General features: G+C 40.1%; 1 protein-coding gene across 1 annotated transcript in view; it reads left to right on the forward strand.

The window, feature by feature from the left end:
* The window catches only part of PRUNE2 (prune homolog 2 with BCH domain), a 269,696-nt gene that overhangs the window by 231,722 nt on the left and 16,390 nt on the right, over positions 1-21,584 (forward strand). The window contains exons 12-17 of the mRNA XM_060154956.1: positions 221-394; positions 3,161-3,169; positions 12,576-12,678; positions 13,310-13,441; positions 14,799-14,885; positions 19,110-19,208. Coding sequence (XP_060010939.1) covers positions 221-394; positions 3,161-3,169; positions 12,576-12,678; positions 13,310-13,441; positions 14,799-14,885; positions 19,110-19,208 — 604 coding nt within the window. The remainder of the gene's footprint in view (positions 1-220; positions 395-3,160; positions 3,170-12,575; positions 12,679-13,309; positions 13,442-14,798; positions 14,886-19,109; positions 19,209-21,584) is intronic.

Genomic DNA, 21,584 nt, shown 5'->3' on the forward strand with positions numbered 1-21,584 from the left:
CCCACCCTCCGCCTGGCCTTCACAATGGATTGGTTGTTCAGTCAGTCAATCAATAAGACTTCACTGAGTGTCCTTTATGTGATCAGGGTGGTGTCAAGCTCTATCAGAGTTGTACAGAACAGGGAGCTCGGGTTGACTCTGCCAGGAGGTCGCTAGTTGCTGAACTGCCTCACCTGTGGAGGTCTTTCTTCTTTATCCCTGCTCTATGCTTCATTTCCAGAGGATCACACAGCCAACAAAGATTCTGGCCAAGAGTCAGAGTCTATTCCGGAATATACGGCAGAAGAGGAGCGAGAGGACAACCGGCTGTGGAGGACCGTGGTGATTGGAGAACAGGAGCAGCGGATTGACATGAAGGTCATCGAGCCCTACAGGAGAGTCATTTCTCATGGAGGTAGGTGAGCTCTGCAAACCTGGGAAGCAAGCAGCGGGGCGGCCATACAGTTTTTATAAGAAAACAAAACTAGGGTTGTCTGCAGCATGACGTCCCAAGACCCTATTAGGCAGTCGACGTTCAGGGCACTGTAGAGCTGAGCGTATTATTTCATACTCAATTCAATGAACACTGGAAAGCTTACTATGCAAAAGTAACTTTCCAATGTGAAAAATGCCTTTCACACTGCATACCTGATAGCTATCATCTTCTGGGCAAATTTCTTGAAAGCCATAGTTGTCCAATTTAATAGTGTGTTTGGAATTCATATGTTGTAGGGTTTAACTGAATTGTTTTCAAGTCTGTTTTCTACATGGCCTGCAGTAAGAGGTGCTTTTAATTCCAGACCAATCTTTGCAATCCTCTTCAGAAGCTTTAGGAAATCTTTTTAGTCTTAGCCTGGTCCTTTTTTTCTCCCTAGTTGAAGTTTGCTTTTCTATAAACTCCATTACATCTACGCCTATGACATAGGCATAGATGTAATGGACACATCTATGACAACAGCCCACTCCAGCCAAGATCTCCACCTGTTTCATAAGGGACAAGGGAGAGAAAAGGCTCTTTTGTATTTTCACTGCTTTCTTGGAGCTCCAGGAGCCTTGATTAATTTGGGACTCACAAAAAAAATCACATGAGCTCAAGCGACACATTGAACGTTGCCAACTTCAGAATCCATAAATGGCTTTTTGGCTTTTTCTGCTGCATGCACAACTTCCCTGCAGTCCTGACGCCCCACCCTAACCACTCAGCTCTTCCGGGAAAAGTGTAAGCTGACAAGGCAATTGTTCTGCCTTCCTTATCGAGGACAGGGAAATAAGTGCCTTGGCGCTGCATTAAACCCGGAGCTTTGGTTTTCTAACAAGCAGAAGGATGTTTTGCCTTTTCCCTCCAACTTCCCTTCACCACAGATTTTCCGCATGCATTGCTACCTCCATGGAAGTATCAGGACCCCCCAGGGCCCCCACCCATGGTAGTGAAGGAAAATGCCCATAGGTGTCCCCGGCCCTGACCTTCCTTTCTCACCACTTGCCCTGAAATTGGTAATATGGCCCAGTGATAGCTCCTCTAAGGGAGACTTTTCCCACAGCCCTTTGGAATGAGAGCAGGCCTAATCTTGCTGAAAATGACAGACAGCTGGCCATAGAGTCAATCCGGTTGTTGTTCTAATGAAAACCACAATCTGAACATCGTCCAGATCTCCCCAGGAGGTCGCATCTCCTTTGCACCAGCCATCAGGTATTTTTGGTTTGTTTGCCTTTTAGAAAACAAAACAAAACAAAACAAAACACGACTGTAAAATAGCCTATGCTCATTCCAAAAAGTACAAGATATATAGAAAAGTCTGTCAAAGTCTGTCATGCAGTGACAGTCCCTGTACATCTTTACCATTCAGGTCATAAATTAGAAGTCCCTTTGTTGTGAAGCAGGCAGGCTCACAGCTTCACAAGAGATAACGTAGCCTGTTATTATAAGGCTAAGTTATCTCTTGTTACCCCAGCAGACTCACTTGCTTATGCTTTCATCCACAGTGAAGTTAGGCGGGTTGGATGGGTGGGTTGAGCCCATCGTTCTGTTGCCTGAATCAGGAGAGAGTGATTTTCATCAGCACACCCGGGTCAGAAAAAGCCACTGCTTCCGCTTGTCACATTCTTTGTGAAAACACCCGATATCTCAGGGATAACCTGGTTTGCTGTGCCCTCCATCCCCACCACCTCCTCCCCTTGGCATCTGCTCCTCCCCTTTCTGTGTTGTGAGCTCCTTGTTTGTCTGGGTAACTGTCTGGTTTGTTGGAGAGAGAAGGCCACCTCTCCTCTCCCTGGCTCCGCCTCGGCCTTCTCCAGGTGCTGGCTTGCATGAATGTGCTTCCGGCTGCACCCACCGGAATGTTAGGGAGATGCCACCTCTTCCTACGCCCTGACCAGCTTTTGTGCTCTGGAGGTAAAGACAGTTCACACATTACTTCTGAATTTGCCAAAGCTTTGTCTGCTGTCTTAGAAGCTCATACCACTTTCTCAGACCTCAATGATCTAAGAAGGTCACGCTCCCTAGTTACCAGTCCATTGAGTTTGTCATCCTGGCTTCTGATGAGCATTTTAAGAAAGCAGCACTCCAGAGTGAACAGAGGTGTTGTTCTGGTGTCTTGCGTTTTGCTATGAGGAAGTTATCCCACTCAGGCCGGTAGGGAAGTACCAGCTGTTCGGTGCTCTGGGCAGCACGACTGCAAGATGGGGGTGATGAAAAGCGCTGCTTAAGTTTGCTGCAAGAGTGTCCACACCAGCTGGGAACATCTGTGTGTGAGAGCAGGATTTGAACAAATATTTCAGCCTTCAGGTTTACTGACCTCCACATGAGCTATGGCCAGAGGCCCTGAACACAACGTGGAAGAATAGGGTTCAATAGGCCACTGACTAGTCTGTGATCTTGGTACATCACGTAACCCCCCTGGGCCTCAGTTACTTCATCAGTCAAGAAAGGATGATCTCAAAGCCATGTCACCTCCTGTGAGCCCATGAGTAATATCCCTGCCATCTGCTTAAGTAGAAAAGCAAAGAAAAAGAAGTCTGGGTGGTTTGGATTAGCCAACAGTGAGGGGTCACTTTGAGGCCAGAACTGGCATTTTTGAGGCTGAAGCAGAGAACACAATTAGATAACCGAGGGCAGTCACGCCAAAGCATTGTAATGAGGCGTTTCCTGTCTTGTGTCTTTACTTCTCTTATTTCATTATAGGAGACTCAGGTAACCTTCTCTGCAGTGTTGCTGGACAAATGATCCTGGAAAGGATGAGAAGAGTTGCAGGCTGGTGTGTGTGTGTGTGTGTCTCGGTTGCGACTGTGGTATCTTTCCTTCTCTCTCCATTCCATTTGCTGGCCAGCAAACTTGTGTTACGTCCCTTTCATGCCTCTCTGTTCTCCCTCAGGTAAGGTTTGCATCGTTGCTTCCGAGGGTCTCAGGCGACACCACGGTGGGATAGCTCATGCACCTCAGCACACACACACCCTGAATTCACCTCACCGTTACGGAGAAGAGAGTCTGATAAAATACATGTGTTAAAAAGCGAAACTTCACGTGAATTCTGTGTTTGCCAACAGGCAACTTCACTTGAGTCAGCTGCATGTTTAGCGTAGAAATGGGGTTAGCTGACCCCCTTGGAGGCACTGGCGAGGAACAAAATGCAAACAGTCCTGTTCATTCACGTTATTACACTTTGCCAGCAACTGCTATCTGGAATAGCTCCAAAGCCTGACAACAACGGTACCTGCTCTTGATTTAGAAGAAAACTTTCACGAGGAAATCTTTTTCTCGTTCCTTCCTTACACGCTACATCTCCTCCTCTCCTCCTCTTTCTTTTGCCTCTTCTTCCCTTCCTACAAATCCTCTGCCCCAAAATGCAAAACCCATCATCATTTGTCAATTTCAGTGATTTTTATAGAAAGAGTCAATCCCAGCTTAGTCATTGATCAGGAAGTGGTAAGTTGACCGTTGAGTATTCCTTTGGTTAAATAAACCCAAGCCAACGTGATACTACAACACGCCAAGGACAGACAGCAGTAACACAACTGCCATTGTGAATTGCCATTTAGGATGACTTCTGAAGTACTGTTTATAAACCTCAGTCTTTCCTTTAAAAAACGACAACAACGTATTCTTAGAAATTCTCCAGAAATAGAAAAAGAAATCAAAGTAACTGAGCGTCATAATCTTGCAATTATCCTGACACCCTGGAGTCAGACAGCTACATTTAGAAAGATGCTTTTGAAAGGATGCTTTTATAAAATTTTTTATTTTTTTAATCTAATTTTTATTAGATATTAGTGTATCGCTGATCTGCAATGTTGTGTTAGTTTCAGGGGTGATGTGTTAGTTTCAGCATGATTCAATTGTACATATACATATATCCGTTCTTTTTCAGATTCTTTTCCCATATAGGTTATTACAGAATATTGAGTAGAGTTCCCTGTGCTATACAGTAGGTCCTTGTTGATGACCTATTTTATATATGGCAGTGTGTATGTGTTAACCCCAAACTCCTAATTTTATCGCCCCCCTCCCCATTTCCCCTCTGGAAACCATAAGTTTGTTTTCAAAGTTTGTGATTCTGTTTCTGTTATGTAAATAACTTCATTTGTATAATTTTTTTTTATATTCCACATATAAGTGATATAATACTTGTCTTTCTCTGTCTCTGTCTTTCTCTTCACTTAGTATGATAATCTCTAGGGCTACCCATGTTGCTGCAAATGGCATTACTTCACTCCTTTTTATGGCTGAGTAACATTCCATTGTATATATGTACCACATATTCTTTATCCGTTCCTCTGTCGATGGACATTTAGATTGTTTTCATGTCTTGGCTACTGTAAATACTGCTGCAATGAATATTGGGATGAATGCATCTTTTCAAATTATGTTTTTCTCTGGATATATGCCCAGGAATGGGATTGCTGGGTCATATGGTAGTTCAATTTTTAGTTTTTTAAGGAACCTGCATACTGTTCTCCATAGTGGCTGTATCAAATTACATTTCCACCAACAGTGTAGAAGGGCTCCCTTTTCTCTGCACGCTCTCCAGCATTTATTGTAGACTTTTTGGTGATAGCCATTTTGACCAGTGTGAGGTGATACCTCATTGTAGTTTTGATTTGCATTTCTCTAATAATTAGCTTTGTGGAACATCTTTTCATGTGCTTTTTGGCCATCTGTATATCTTCTTTGGAGAAATGTCTATTTAGAGCTTCTGCCCATTTTTTGATTGGATTGTTTGTTTATTTGATAATGAGCTGCATGAGCTGTTTGTATATTTTGGGGATTAATCCCTTGTCAGTCACTTCATATGCAAATATATTCTCCCATTCTGTGGGTTGTGTTTTCATTTTGTTTATGGTTTCCTTTGCTGTGCAAAAGCTTGTTAAGTTTGATTAGGTCCCATTTAATTTTTTTGTTTTTATTTTCATTACTCTAGGAGGTGGATCCAAAAAGATATTGCTACGGTTTATGTCAAAGAGTGTTCTGCCTGTGTTTTCCTCTAAGAGTGTTATAGTATCTGGTCTTACATTTAGATCTTTAATCCATTTTGTGTATGGTGTTAGAGAATGTTCTAGTTTCATTCTTTCATATGTAGCTGTCTGGTTTTCCCAGCACCACTACTGAAAAGACTGTCTTTTCTCCATTGTATATTCTTGCCTCCTTTGTTGTAGATTAATTGATCATAGGTGTGTGGGTTTATTTCTGGGCTTTCTGTCCTGTTCCATTGATTTATATTTCTGTTTTCATGTCAGTACCATACTGTTTTGATTCTGTAGCTCTGTAGTATAGTCCGAAGCCAGGGAGACTGATTCCTCCAGCTTCATTTTTCTTTCTGAGGATTACTTTAGCTATTTGAGGTCTTTTGTGTTTCTATACAAATTAAAAAATTTTTTTCTCTACTTCTGTGAAAAATGCCCATGGTAATTTCATAGGGATAGCACTGAATCTGTAGATTGCCTTGGGTAGTATAGTCATTTTGACAATATTGATTCTTCCAATCCAAGAACATGGTATATCTTTCCACCTGTTTGTGTCATCTTCACTGTCTTTCATCAGCATCTTACAGTTTTCAGAGTACAGGTCTTTTGCCTCCTTAGGCAGGTTTACTCCTAGGTATTTTATTCTTTTTGATGCGATGGTAAGTGGAATTGTTTCTTGAATTTCTCTTTCTGATCTTTCATTGTTAGTGTATAGAAATGTAACAGATTTCTGTGTATTAATTTTGTATCCTGCAACCTTACCAGATTCATTGATGAGCTCTAGTAGTTTTCTGGCAGCATATTTAGGATTTCCTATGTATAGTATCATGTCATCTGCAAACAGTGACCGTTTTACTTCTTCTTTTCCAATTTAGATTCCTCTTATTTCATTTTCTTCTCTGATTGCCATGGCTAGGACTTCCAAAACTATGTTGAGTAAGAGTGGCAAGAGTGGACATCCTTGTCTTGTTCCTGATCTTAGAGGAAATGCTTTCAGCTTTTCACCATTGAGTATGATGTTGACTGGGTTTTTCATATATGGCCTTTATTATGTTGAGGTGGGTTCCCTCTATGCTCACTATCTGGAGAGTTTTTATCATAAATTGGTGTTGAATTTTGTCAAAAGCTGTTTCTGCATCAATTGAGAGGATCATATGGTTTTTATTATTCAGTTTGTTAATGTGGTTTATCACACTGATTTACTTGTGTATACTGAAAACTCCTTGCATCCCTGGGATAAATCCCACTCAGTCATGGTGTATGATCCTTTTAATGTGTTGTTGGATTCTGTTTGCTAGTATGTTGTTGAGGATTTTTGCATCTATGTTCACCAGTGATATTGGCTGGTAATTTTCTTTTTTTCTGGTATCTTTGTCTGGTATGATGGTGGCCTCATAGAATGAGTTTGGGACTGTTCCTTCCTCTTTGACTTTTTTGGAAGAGTTTCAAAAGAATAGGTGTTAACTCTTCTGTAAATGTTTTATAGAATTCGCCTGTGAAGCCTTCTGGCCCTGCACTTTTGTTTGTTGGGCATTTTAAAATCACAGTTTCAATTTCAGTGCTTGTGACTGGTCTGTTCATATTTTCTACTTCTTCCTGATTCAGTCTTGGTAGATAGTACCTTTCTAAGAATTTGTCCATTTCTTCCAGGTTGTCCAGTTTCTTGGCATACAGTTGCTTATAGTAGTCTCTTATGTTCCTTTGTATTTCTGTGGTGTCAGTTGTAACTTCTTTTTCATTTCTAATTTTATTGATTTGAGTACTCCCTTTTTTTCTTCATGAGTCTGGCTAAAGGCTTATCAATTTTGTTTGTCTTCTCAAAGAACCAGCTTTTAGTTTCATTCATCTTTGCTATTGTTTTCTTCTTCTCTATTTCATTTATTTCTGCACTGATCTTTACGATTTCTTTCCTTCTGCTAACTTTGTGTTTTTTTTGGTTCTTCTTTCTCTAGTTGCTTTAGGTGTAAGGTTAGGTTGTTTGAGACTCTTCTTGTTTCCTGAGGTAAGACTATATTGCTATAAACTTCCCTCTTAGAACTGCTTTTGCTGCGTCCCGTAGGTTTTGATCATTGTGTTTTCGTTTGTCACTAGGTTTTTGATTTCCTCTGATTTCTTCAGTCATCCATTGGTCATTTAATAACATATGTTTAGCCTCCACATGTTTGGTTTTCTTTTTTTTTTTTTTACAGTTTTTTCCTTGTAGTTTATTTCTAATATCATAGCATTGTGGTCAGAGAAGATGCTTGATATGATTTCCGTTCTCTCAGATTTACTGAGGCTTGTTTTGTGGCTCAGCATGTGATGTATCCTGGAAAATGTTCCATGTGCACATAAGAAGAATGTGTATCCTGCTGCTTTCAGATGGAATATTCTATAAATATCAATTAAGTCCATCTGATCTAATGTGTCATTTAAGGCCTGTGTTTCCTTATTGATTTTCTATCTGGATGATCTGTCCATTAATGTAAGGGGGGTGTTAAAGTCCCCCATTATTATTATTAATTTTAACATCTTTATTGGAGTATAATTGCTTTACAATGGTGTGTTAGTTTCTGCTTTATAAAAAAGTGAATCAGCTACACATATATCCCCATATCTCTTCCCTCTTGCATCTCCCTCCCTCCCACCAGTCTCCCATTATTATTGTGCTACAGTCAATTTCTCCTTTTAGGAGAAATGGCTGTTAGCATTTGCCTTATATATTGAGGCACTCCTACATTGGATTTGTATATGTATTTACAATTTTTATATCTTGGATTGATCCCTTGATCATTATGTAGTGTCCTTCTTTCTCTCTTGTAACAGTCTTTATTTTAAAGTCTATTTTGTCTGATATCAGTATTGCTGCTCCAGGTTTCTTTTGATTTCCATTTGCATGGAATACCTTTTCCCATCCCCTCACTTTCAGTCTGTATGTGTCCTTAGATCTGAAGTGGGTCTGTTGTAGATAGAATATATATGGGTCTTGTTTTTGTATCCATTCAGCCAGTCTATGTCTTTTTTTTTTTTTTTTTTTTTTTTTGCGGTACACAGGCCTCTCACTGTTGTGGCCTCTCCCGTTGCGGAGCACAGGCTCCGGACGCGCAGGCCCAGAGGCCATGGCTCACGGGCCTAGCTGCTCTGTGGCATGTGGGCCCTTCCCGGACCGGGGCACGAACCCATGTCCCCTGCATCAGCAGGAGGACTCTCAACCACTGTGCCACCAGGGAAGCCCCAGTCTATGTCTTTTGGTTGGGACATTTAATCCATTTACATTTAAGGTAATTATTGATATGTGAGTTCTTATTGCCATCTTGTTAAATTGTTTTGGATTTGCTTTTGTAGGTCTTTTTTATTCCCTCCCTCTTTTGTTCTCTTGTGATTTGATGACTATCTTTAGAGTTGTGTTTGGGTTGCTTTTTCTTTTTTGTGTGTTAACCTATTGTTAATTTTTGGTTTGCAGTTACCATAAGTTTCGATATAGCAGTCTATATATATACAAGATTGTTTAAAGTTGCTAGTCTCTTAATTTCAAATGCATTTCCAATATCCTGCATGTGTGCTCTCCTCTTCTCACGATTGCTGGTTTTTCATCTTGTGGGTGATTTCCTACCTTAACTGTATGTTTGCTTTTTACTGGTGAGCTTTCCCATTTGTAATTTTCTTCTTTCTAGTTGTGGCCTTTTCTTTTTTGCCGAGAGAAGTTCCTTTAGCATTTGTTGTAAAGCTGGTTTGGTGGTGCTGAATTCTCTTAGCTTTTGGTTGTCTGTAAAGCTTTTGATTTCTCTGTCAAATCTCAATGAGAGCCTTGCTGGGTAGAGTATTCTTGGTTGTAGGTTTTTCCCTTTCATCACTTTAAGTATATGGTGCCACTCCCTTCTAGACTGCAGAGTTTCTGCTGAAAGTTCAGGTGATAACCTTATGGGGATTCCCTTGTATGTTATTTGTTGCTTTTCCCTTGTTACTTTTTTTGTGTGTGTGTGTGGTAGTGGGCCTCTCACTGTTGTGGCCTCTCCTGTTGCGGAGCACAGGCTCCGGACGCACAGGCTCAGCGGCCATGGCTCACGGGCCCAGCTGCTCCGCGGCATGTGGGATCTTCCCAGACCGGGGCACGAACCCGCGTCCCCTGCATCAGCAGGCGGACTCTCAACCACTGCGCCACCAGGGAAGGCCCCCTTGTTGCTTTTAATATTTTTTCTTTGTCTTTAATTTTTGTCAATTTGATTATTATGTGTCTTGGTGTGTTCCTTCTTAGATTTATCCTGTATGGGGCTCTGCACTTCCTGGACTTGAGTGTTTCCTTTTTCATGTTAGGGAAGTTTTTGGCTATTATCTCTTCAGATATTTTCTCAGGCCCTTTCTCTCGCTATTCTCCTTCTGGGATCCCTATAATGCGAATGTTGGTGCGTTTAGTGTTGTCGCAGAGGTCTCTTAGACTGTCCTCATTCACATGGCAGTGATTTTCCACCATTCTGTCTGTCAGCTCACTTATTTGTTCTTCTGCCTCATTTATTCTGCTACTGATTCCTTCTGGCACATTTTTCACTTCACTTGTTGCACTGTCCATCTCTGTTTGTTCTTTAAAGCTTCTAGCTCTTTATTAAACATTTCTTGTATCCTCTCAGTCTGTGCCTCCATTCTTTTTCTGAGATCTTGGATCATCTTTACTATCACTACTCAATTCTTTTTTGGGTAGATTGCCTATTTCCACTTCACTTAGTTGTTCTTCTGGGGTTTTCTCTTGTTCCTTCATCTGGGACATATTTCTTTGCCATCTCATTGTGTCTTAACTTTTTGTGTTTGTGGTCTCTGTTCCTCCAGCTGCAGGGCTGTAATTCTTCTTGGTTCTGGTGTCTACCCCTGGTGGGTGAGGTTGGTCCAGGGACTTGTGCATGCTTTCTGATGGGAGGGACTGGTGCCTGCCCACTGGTGGGTGGAGCTGGGTCTTGTCCCTCTAATGGGCAGGGCCAGGTTAAGTGGTATATATATATATATATATATAGGCAGCTGTTGGCTCAGGATGACTTTAGGCAGCCTGTCTGCTGATGGGTGGGGCTCTGTTCCCACCCTGTTGGTTGTTTGGACTGAGGTGTCCCAGCACTGGAGCCTGCAGATTGTTGGGTGGGGCCAGGTCCCAAACTGGCAACCTTCAGGAGAGCTCACGCCAATGGGTATTCCCTGAGGTGTCCACCACCAGTGTCCTTGCCCCCACAGTGAGCCACAGCCAATTTCCCCCTCCCCAGTAGACTCTCCAAGATGCGCAGGTAGGTCTAGCCCAGGCTCCTGTGGAGTCACTGCTCTGCCCTGGGCCCCAGTGCACATTGAACCTTGTGTGTGCCCTCCAAGAGTGGAGTCTCTGTTTCCCCCAGTCCTGTGGAGCTGCTGTGCTAAAGCCCCACTGGCCTTAAAAGTGCCAAATGCCTGAGGGATCCTCCACCCGATGCCAGGCCCCCAGGCTGGGGAGCCTGATGTGGGCCTCAGAACTCTCACTCCTGTGGGAGAACCTCTGTGATATAATTATTTTCCAGTGAGGGATTTGATTATATCACGAAAGATCCCCTCCTACCATCTCATTGTGGCTTCCTCTTTGTCTTTGGGTGTATATCTTTTTGTGTTAGGGTTGAGTCTTTTTTGTCAATGGTTTTCAGCAGTTAGTTGTGATTTTGGTGTTTTCGTGTGAGGAGGTGAGCTCAAGTCCTTCTACTCTGCCATCTTGTCTCTGCCTTTCCTGGTGTCTCTCAGAAGAATACTTTTGTACTTGTTTTTAAGAGGGATTCATTACGCCTATTTTTTTCTTTTAATGAACTCTTTTTCATTGTGCTGAGCCTGAACTGCGTATTTTTGTGGTGTTAGGGTGGCTTAGTGACACTAATCCTATCCTTTGCGGATTTCTATTCAGTTATGGCTCTTCCTAAATGAAACTGTTTGTGGAACAAACACTTCTTATATTAAAATATATCTCCTGCCATTTTCCTTCATACCACATTCTAAAAAAAAAAGTTAGTAAATACCTGCATTTCGGAAAAGATGGGACTAAAGCAAAAAATCCAGAGGGAAGCTATTCCAATCCTGTTTTGCATATGTGTTGCATCAGGTATATACTTATGTAGGTAGCATCTTCTAAGATATGTAGCATAAACATTGTCTACAGCAACCTCAAATTAGTAATATATGCAAACCCATAATTTGATGTATTTGTAGTTGGTATCACTTTCTTCCCCCACCTCTTTTGTGGTAGAGTCATACTCTCTATCCTTGTAGAGAACATCTTATTAAACTGCTTTTCAAGAGTTAAGCCCGTCCAAATCTATATCCAGCCAGTATTTTACTGCCTTGTAATCACCAGAAGGGTATTTAGAGTTCTGAAAAAATAAAACACACTGAATTCTGATCAGGCTTGAGGGTGTGTCCTGTCCTCCTACTCAAAGCTTTGAGGAAATCTCTTTAATGTTTCTGAAGTCCAGAACTATGTTATATGACACAAATCACAAATGTTTAAAAAGGGATATTAAAAAATAAAAATACACTACATTGAGATTCCAGAGACAAACCTGTGGAGACCTGACCAACCCTTGCCACGAATTTCAAAGATGGGCTTTCAAGGAACACAGGCTTGCTACAACTAGGATGAACTAAAGAGGATCAAAGAGAACCTCTTTCTTCACCATTAAAAGAAACAGTGTTATATAAATTAGCTTTTTTATTACATAAATTAGATGCCCTTAAGTCAAAAAGTGTTGCGAGAACCTCTTTCTTAGCCACTAAAAGAAACAGTGTTATATAAATTAGCTTTTTTATTACATAAATTAGATGCCCTTAAGTCAAAAAGTGCTGCCTCACCATCTTTTGATAAGTTGAATACTTCTAACACACTTAATGACTGTGTACAACACGTATAGTCATCCTTAATACATGGACACCCTATATATGCAAATATATTCACACTATTTAAGAATCTATATAACTTACATCTTAACCACTGAAAGATAATTATATGTGTATATACTTATAGAAGTATGGTCTATATAATACTCATTTAAAGATGTACCTAATACATGCACATACACACTCTTGCCAAGGCTTCCAGATTTATCCTTTAGGTTAAATATCTTGTTAAGAGCTTTCAGTTGGTTACAGATGTCTTTTTGTTTGTCCTCTAGGATACTACGGGGATGGCCTAAATGCCATCATTGTGTTTGCTGCCTGTTTTCTGCCAGACAGCAGTCGGGCGGATTACCACTATGTCATGGAAAATCTTTTCCTGTGAGTGATATTTACAACAAAATGTTTTCAGTTAATGTCTGCGGGCATGCGATGGCAGATAGAGCATCTTTAATAAAAGGAGATAGATGATGTAGACTATTCTAAGCCTTTGATTAAAAGTTGATGAAATCTGTGTCAAGGAAAATTGCTCAAGAGACCAAAAGCTTTAGAGCGTCTGTTTTGTCTGTAGGATGAATCGAAAACAAAATGAACAGAGTCTGGTCTGCATTTTAAAATTCTGTAACATTTCCTTTGGGTGAAGTATTATTTTTGTTCTCTGATAACATGTTCTTAGCCAGCTGATGATAACCTGCCCTCATTTATATCTGCCTTTATTTAATCTGACTTGCCCTTGCCCATTTTTGAAAGTCAGGTTTCTAACCTACACATTTTTCAAGTGTACCTGCATTAAAAAAAAAAATGAAAAAAAGATAACTGTGCAAATAAATGAGTAATACTCTCAGAGAACTGATCTTAGGTAACTGCATTCTTCTCAAGCTGAAGAGGGAATACGTGCAACCGTTCTTAAATATCATGCACCCTGTAATTTAAATGTTATATAATTATGGTGAAATAAGATGAACTCTTTCATGTGGGAACTGAAAACACTTATCTTTCTTCCTGTGATCAGATATGTAATAAGTACATTAGAGCTGATGGTAGCTGAAGACTATATGATTGTGTACTTGAATGGTGCAACCCCAAGACGGAAGATGCCAGGGCTAGGCTGGATGAAGAAATGCTACCAGATGATTGACAGACGGTATGTGGGCTCCATAATCTAATCACTATTTTGACTTCCTCAGTGACTCCCATCTCCAGTGGCCTTTTAATTTACCAAAGATGCGATCACAATTTAGGAACATTGAATTAATGCTGATTTGAGATAATAAATTATAAAAATATTAATAAGTGTCACTTGATGCCCCAAATTTGAAATAAAGCAGATCTTCCCCAGATTTTGTTAAATGTTGTAATCTCAAACTTGGCAACAAGTATTTTAAATATGCATATGCTGTTGCCATATGGAGGTGCAATTTGAGCTGATAAGCCAAAGTCCATGATTCTTTACTAGTATCATGTAACCTTGCGGCCATTTTCGTGCACTAGGACTGTTGTGACTTACTTAGGCAATCCTACTGCTCTTATTTCAACATTCGCTGTTAATTCTGGCCCATATGGTGCCTTTGTGTGCCCCTTCCTCAAGATACGTCACTTCTATCCATACTGGTTTTATTAGAACCAAACACGTTATTGCCATCTACAGGAAAATTGTCATAATAAGCATACAAATTTATGATGTCTTCCATATGTGTGGCTTCCCCTCAGATGTGGCTCCCTGTATAGCAACATGTGAGTGTCCTGTTATAGTAACTAAAATCCATTAATCATCTAAACATACATAAAGTAGCATTGCTAATGCTGAAAAATATGCCTGAATGTACAAAACGTTACAATGATTATCTGAAGGCCAAACAACCACATGATATACTGTTACCATTTTCACTCTACAGAAGAAGAAACCCAGGCTCAGTAGAACAAATTGGCTAAGTTGCTAGTAAGAGTGTATTCATTTCAAAATAGTAAAAATAATGCTGACAAAAATGAAAAACATCGTTAAACAAAAACATGCCATATGGTTATAGATTTATGCACTCCAAGAATACAAAAATTCTATTTTACATTTATTCTTATGGGAAACTGAGGTTTGAATTACGCATGTTTCAAATTATATCTCAAAAGGCATTCGTTTGATTGATCATGGCATTCTGTACCTTCCTACCAGATAACAGTAACTTACTTACATAGAATCCCCTAATATCTCATATATATTCTTATTTGGGGATATACTTTCTGTTTTAACTCCCACTCAAAATAGGTTATGAGTGGGCTTCCCTGGTGGCGCACCGGTTGAGAGTCCGCCTGCCGATGCAGGGGACACGGGTTCGTGCCCCGGTCCGGGAAGATCCCACATGCCGCGGAGCGGCTGGGCCCGTGAGCCATGGCCACGGAGCCTGTGCTCCGCAACGGGAGAGGCCACAACAGTGACAGGCCTGCGTACCGCAAAAAACAAACAAACAAAATAGGTTATGAGTAATTTTTTTTTCTTTTCACAATAGGTTGCGGAAGAACTTAAAATCATTCATCATTGTTCATCCATCTTGGTTCATCAGAACAATCCTTGCAATTACACGACCTTTTATAAGGTATGGTCATTATTGTAGTAAACGTACTAGTTTTTAAAAATATGTATTCATTGTCTTTGAACAAAAATTCATAAACCAAGAGAGTAGGAAAATATGTTTGCCTCTGCCTTTCCTGAAAATATACTTTGGACTACCCAGCAAGAGACTAATTAAGAGTGAGCATATTTTCGCAGTGAATATGTTCCCCCCATAATTATAAAACATGACTTTCATACTGCTTGCTGTAAACACAGAAGATAAAATAGTGAGGTTTCTATGCCATATAACAAAAGGGAACAGATAGTACTTTTAAAGTAATATATGCTATATGGTAGAGAATCAAAGAGGCAGAGTAACATAACAATGAAAATAAAGACACACCAGGGACAGAAACAGACGCCAGGTCTTGTCTTAATTGTTCTATTTCTTCTGAACAAATCCCACGTAGGTTACCAAAGGTAGGCAAAGAGTCTGAGCGGCCATTTTGAGAGCTTTGTTTTGATTATCCATAAGGCTTCTTGGTTTAAATTCACTTCAAATCAGTAAATATTTGTTTATCATCTATTCTGTGTTGGGTGCCGTATAACCTTACATTTCAGTGATGAAAAGTAAGATATGCCTTTTATATAGTAAGAATGAGATAGTTAAATGAAAGGGACAGTACAGGTTTTCTAGAGAGCTTTACAAAATATAATAAAATAGGGAGGGGCAAGATAGGGGTATGGAATTAAGAGGTACAAACTAGGTATAAAATAAGTAAGCTACAAGCATATATTATACAGCACAGGGAATATAGCCGACATTTTATAATAACTTCAGTGGAATATAGTCTATAAAAATAGGGAATCACTATGTTGTATGCCTGAAACTAATACAGTATTGTGAATCAACTATACTTCAGCTAACTAGAACAATGTCTTCCCTACCGTCAGGATACCAATCAGATAAATTGAAATTTTTCCATCTCCAAGTTATTAATGAATCCCTAAGAAAAATTCTGATCACTTGACTTCTGGAGAAAACAATTAAAGGTTAAAATCCTTTATATTTTTTTAATGTAGACTTTACTGTGCCTTCCAGAGTCCACCTTTTTTGTTCCCTGTTCACTTATTTATTTAGCATTCCCATCCCCTACTTCCAAAAACTGAGCAGTAGCAGGATTCAACCTAGTTTTCCTCTGGCAAAGATTTCTTTACCATACCATGTTATATTACTTTAAAAAATAATATGAACTTTTAAGACGTACAAAAAGCCACTTATTTTAAGATTAGCAGAAAATGCTTTGACAGGGGAGGAGGAAGAGCTTATATAAACTTTAATGCGTAAAAAAGCAAACATTAGAATTGATATTGATTCACTGATGTTTATTTAATAATTCAGCTCTAATTATAAAGCAAATATATTTCTTCCTGATAAATACTTGTTATGGTAAGAGTATTGAAAACAGATTGTAAGTCAACATTTATTGAAGGGCGTTTCAAGATAATAATTACAACAAAAATAATAAACTTATAGCAAGTAGTGTTGCGGTAGATCACGTATAATAATGGCCTACCTTTACTGAGTGCTTACATGCATTATTTTATTTAACCCTCATGACAGTCCTCTGAAGGAGGTACTGCTTACTATTTCTGTTATATAGGAAAAAACCCTGAGGTTCAGTGAGGTCAAATAAATTGTCTAAAGCAGGAGCCAGCAAAGCCATTCTGTAAAGGATCAGATATTAAATATTTTCAATGTTATGGGCCATACAGTCTTAATCACAACCACTCAGCTCTTCCATGGTAGGGTAAAAGCAGCCGTAGACAATATGTAAATAAATAAGTATGGCTGTGTTCCAATAAAACTTGATTCATGAATACTGACATTGAATTTTCTGAAATCTTTTACATGTCACAATATTCTTCTTTTGAGCATTTTTCAACCATTTAAAAAATGTAAAAACCAGTCGTAGCTCAAGGATGTAAAAAAAAAAAATCATAAGCTGGCTTTGGCCATGGTTTGCCAACCCCAGGTCTAAGGTAACACAGCCAAGAAATGATAGATTCAGGCTTTGAACCCAATGTCTGCGTAATTCTAAAGAACACACGTTTCAAGCACTTAAACACCGTGTTCTACAATTTCATCATGTAAGACCCTCTTTAAATATCCCTCTGTAAATCAGTCTACATCAGTGTCACCAATTTTTTGAACTGAAAAAGAGGTCACTAAAATGTATTACAGGTCTTTTCACTGCTAAAGGGTAACACCTATGATAGAGGTACATGGCAAGTTCTTTTTGTTTTTAATTCATGTGTTTTTTAAATTGAAGTATAACTGATTTACAATGTTGTGTTAGTTTCTGGTGTACAGTGAAGCGATTCAGTTTTATATATATACATATATATATGTATATATATAAAACTGAATATGAAAAAGAATATATATTGTATTTCCATTATGGTTTATTGCGGGATATTGAATATAGTTCCCTGTGTTACACAGTAGGACCTTGTTGTCTACCTATTTTATATATATAGTAGTTTGTATCTGCTAATCCCATACTCCTAATTTTTCTCTCTCCCCTCAAATGCCTTTTTAAAATGAATCGTTTGTGTCAAGCATTGGGTTAGGTGCTGGGGCTGAGAAATTAAATAGCTCAGTTGCTGTCCTCAGGGAGTTCACAGCCTGGCAGCTGACACAGGAGGACTAGAAAACAGTTATAATACAGGGTACAAAGGAAGCACGATGAGGCCTGATAACTCACGGTGAGTGTGAGTTTTAAGGTAACAGGTGGAGTGTGAAGGCTGAGAGTCTGCATCAAGAGAGGCTTTCCAGAAGAATGTGCCCTCAAGTTGAGTTCTGAAGACTAATAGCATTGGCTAGCTAAAGCCAGGTAGAGGAAACAGCAGGTACCGACACACCAAGAAGGAGGTACCATACACCAGGCATATTTAGAGAACTGTACATTCCAGTGTGGAGGTGTCCCCCCTTGCATAACTAACTTCTTCTGCCTTTTTATTCCACCCCCTCCATCTTTCATCAAAACCTGAATTGAGCTTGAAAACTCTGGAGGAAGGAAGTGGCCTAAGGTAGCATATTGTTGGTAATGTGTGTTCACCCAAGGCTGATCAGGACGACTAGAAGTGACTTTTGGGAGATGAAGGTTGTTCACAAGTCACAGCCAGTGGCCCAGGGTCAAAACTGCGAGTAAAATGTGAAAGACAGGTATATGGAGAACTGACCTTGAAAAGACTTCCTATTAGAATACGCAGTAGTTGAACAGAAGACAGTACAGTTGGCAGGTGGTACAGCATCCTCCCAGTAGACTGGGGAGGCCCTTTCATTGGAGAACATTCAGGAAAATTTGATGCTTGATCAAATTCCCTTTCAACTGGAATGATCTATTTTTAGAATTAGCTTGCTATTACACCAACAATACAAAAATGCCTTCCTTCTTCTTATAAAACATCCAATTGTTATAAAGACCAAGTTCTTCCTTCAGCAACTACCGACTCTTGTACCCAGCCCCCTTCCCCAGAGGCAAATTCAGGGGTCTCCTTGCAAGTTGTTTTCTATGCACTTACACACATCTAAAATGACAACATTGAGATGAAAGCCGTCTGTCATTCAAATCCGATGATTGGAACATTGTTTTATGAACATTGTTTCATCTGGAATGACCTTTCGAGATTTAAAACTTTAAAAAGTGTATATATATATTTAAAATAAAAGTACAACTAAAAAAATAAGAGGAAAACAGGTTGATATATATTTTAAAAATATATCAACCGTGGTAGATTCTGAAAGAACTAATGACAAGATTTTTGTTTGCTAAAAACCAACAAGCAAACAAAGGGAAACAAACCATAAACCAACCAGTGACAGTTCAGAGTGGCAGGAACCACCGGGAGGCCATGCAATGTGTGGACCCTGCAGTCAGGCTACCCGGGTTTAAATCTAGGCTTTGCCACTTACTGAAGGTGAAATCTGGGCAAACACTTAACTCCATATGTTTTAAGTTTCCTTATCTTTAAAAAGAGAACGATAATAGTATCTACCTCATTAGGCTATCAATCATAGGAAATAAAAGAATATATATAAACCAGTTAAAACAGTGTCTCGCACATAGTAACTACTGAAATAATATAGCCATTCTTCTTAGTAAGAGTGCCGGGACAAGGTGATAAGAATTTTCAAGAAGAGGCAGCAGCCTGAGAAGGGATGGAGGAGCGACTGGTATCTTTTTTCTTTTCTTTTTTCTAGTTCAAAGTTCAGCAGTAAAATTAAATACGTCAGTAGCTTATCAGAACTCAGTGGGCTGATCCCAATGGATTGCATCCATATTCCAGAGAGCATCATCAAGTAAGTCCTGATGGTTCTGAAGATGTGGGGAGAAATACTGCATGTCTGGAGAAGGAGATTAGGAAATAACTGATTTATAAAATATGGGGAAAGGGCATTACCTTCTATTTAAAACAAATATTAAATATTCTCCAATAAATATTTTCCTTTCTTATAGCCTAGCGATAACTGTTCTGTTCTTTCAGATCTTCTTTCACATAATCTTCTATTGGTGTTACTGAAATTTCCTCATTTTTATCTTGAATGTACTACCATTCTGGAGAAAGCCTGAATTTAACATTAATCAGCATATTTGTTACTTGTGTCTAGCATGCCACACAGACCCAGTGTGTTTCGTGCATAGCCTGGACTTCTTCACTGCCTTACATAAAGTAATTTATCGGCTTGACCCTAGGAAAAGAGAAAAAAATTACCCTTTCTCTGTTTTCTTCTCAGTCCTTTTTCTTCATGGTTCCCTTCAGGTGAAAGATAAAGCAGAGTGGTGGGTGGTGCAGTTAGGAATGACCTCCTTACTCAGTACAGGGTAAAGCCTGTGGGAAGAAAGTATGGATACTGAAGGTTGTAGGATTAGGCTGCAAAAAAATAATACAAATAAAAAGTTAACCGAACAACTGCTTGGAGCTGGGACTTAAAAGCATGATGCTGGAGAATGAACCCTCCTCACTGGTTCATTGTTGCAAAAGAGCTATTGTTTACTGTCGATCATGTTTTTCTTTCACTGTGTCTGATTCACTAGCTTTCTGTGTGATTAAAACTGGGAGGAATCTAACCATCAGCTCAAGAGAAAACAGTCAAGGATACCCCATCTTCCTCCGTAAGATGGAGAGCAAAAGTGACCTCCCAATTTGGGCTTCCAAAAAAGAGTCCCCTCACTTAAAAAAAAAAAAAAAAAAAAGGGCACAGAAACTGGAAGGAAAAGACTCTAATGTGTCTCTGCTGTGCTAGGCATAGAAGTGCTCTATATCTTTTATTTAATCCCCACAGTAAACCCCCGTTTACGGGGAAGGAAGACAACTTAGGAAGGGGACGTTACTTATGCAAAGTATAAGTAGGAACAAGGAAGAGATGGAACTAGAATTCAAATCCAGGTCAGCCTGGCACCGCAATGCCCATGCCCTTTTCTAGCAGATTTCTTTACTTCCCTTAAAAAACCATCTAAAGTCAAAACTCAGAAGCAGCTGCGTTTGGTTTTCCGGCATCCCAATATCAGGTAAGAACAGAGGATACCGACTGGGTTGAGGACTGCCAGTTAGCTCAGCTGAATCAAGCAGAGTGTTCATAAGCTCCTAATGGTGGCTTTAATCCTCACTAGCTTCATAGAGTCCCGAAACCAGCACACCTTGTAGCTCTAGCCTGCTGCCTCAAAAAAGGGACCCCATCTCCAAAACCCACTCCTGGTCTTTAAATGTAAAAGTACTGGAGCACCCACCTCCTATAATGCCGTCTCCCTTTGCAAAAGATAACAAGGACCTTCCCTCCTCAAGTGGAAATGAGCACTGGACATTTTCTAGGTAAATATGGCAGTGCTTCCCCGGTGTGGCAAGTGGAAAAAGAGAAGAGAGTGGGCTTTGGAGGCTTAGCATTAGGTTTGAACCTTCCCACCTGCCTCTCTGAGACTTCAGGAAACCTATTTAAAACCCTGAGTCAGGGCTTCCCTGGTGGCGCAGTAGTTAAGAATCCGCCTGCCAATGCAGGGGACACGGGTTCGAGCCCTGGTCCAGGAAGATCCCCCACGCGCGGAGCAACTAAGCCCATGCGCTACAACTACTGAGCCTGCGCTCTAGAGCCCACGAGACACAACTACTGAAGCCTGTGCACCTAGAGCCCGTGCTCCGCAACAAGAGAAGCCACCGCAATGAGAAGCTCACACACCGCAACGAAGAGTAGCCCCCGCTCACTGCAACTAGAGAGAGCCTGTGCGCAGCAACAAAGACCCCACACGGCCAAAAATAAAATAATTGAAAACAAACAAACAAACAAACTCTGGGTCTCAGCTTCAGCATCTTTAAAATGAGAAAGTGAGGAGCAATGGAAAGGTCCTGAGGGCTGAATGAGAACAGTGTACGTAAAACATTGAGGAAGCCTGGCACGAAGCTGGCAATCCAGAATGCTATTTATTGTAATTGTGTTGCTTTTAGAGACTTGCTATTTATACAGGGAAGTTGAGTTGTTGAGAAGTTAAACATGCCAGAGGAGCTTTTCATTCATCTACACATGTCAGTTTTCAAGGGCTCCATTTGGGAAAAGTTTCTTTCTTTGGCAGGAAGGGCTTCATTTGGAAAGAGTTTCTTCTGGAGGAAGAAATTTACAACCATGCCCGCCCTCCCCATGTGTCCATGATTGATCTCTCCTGTCTTTTGTAATCCATCTCCTCTG

The sequence above is a fragment of the Lagenorhynchus albirostris genome, chromosome 7 (genome assembly GCF_949774975.1).
Source record: "Lagenorhynchus albirostris chromosome 7, mLagAlb1.1, whole genome shotgun sequence".
NCBI classification, from domain to species: Eukaryota; Metazoa; Chordata; class Mammalia; order Artiodactyla; family Delphinidae; genus Lagenorhynchus; species Lagenorhynchus albirostris.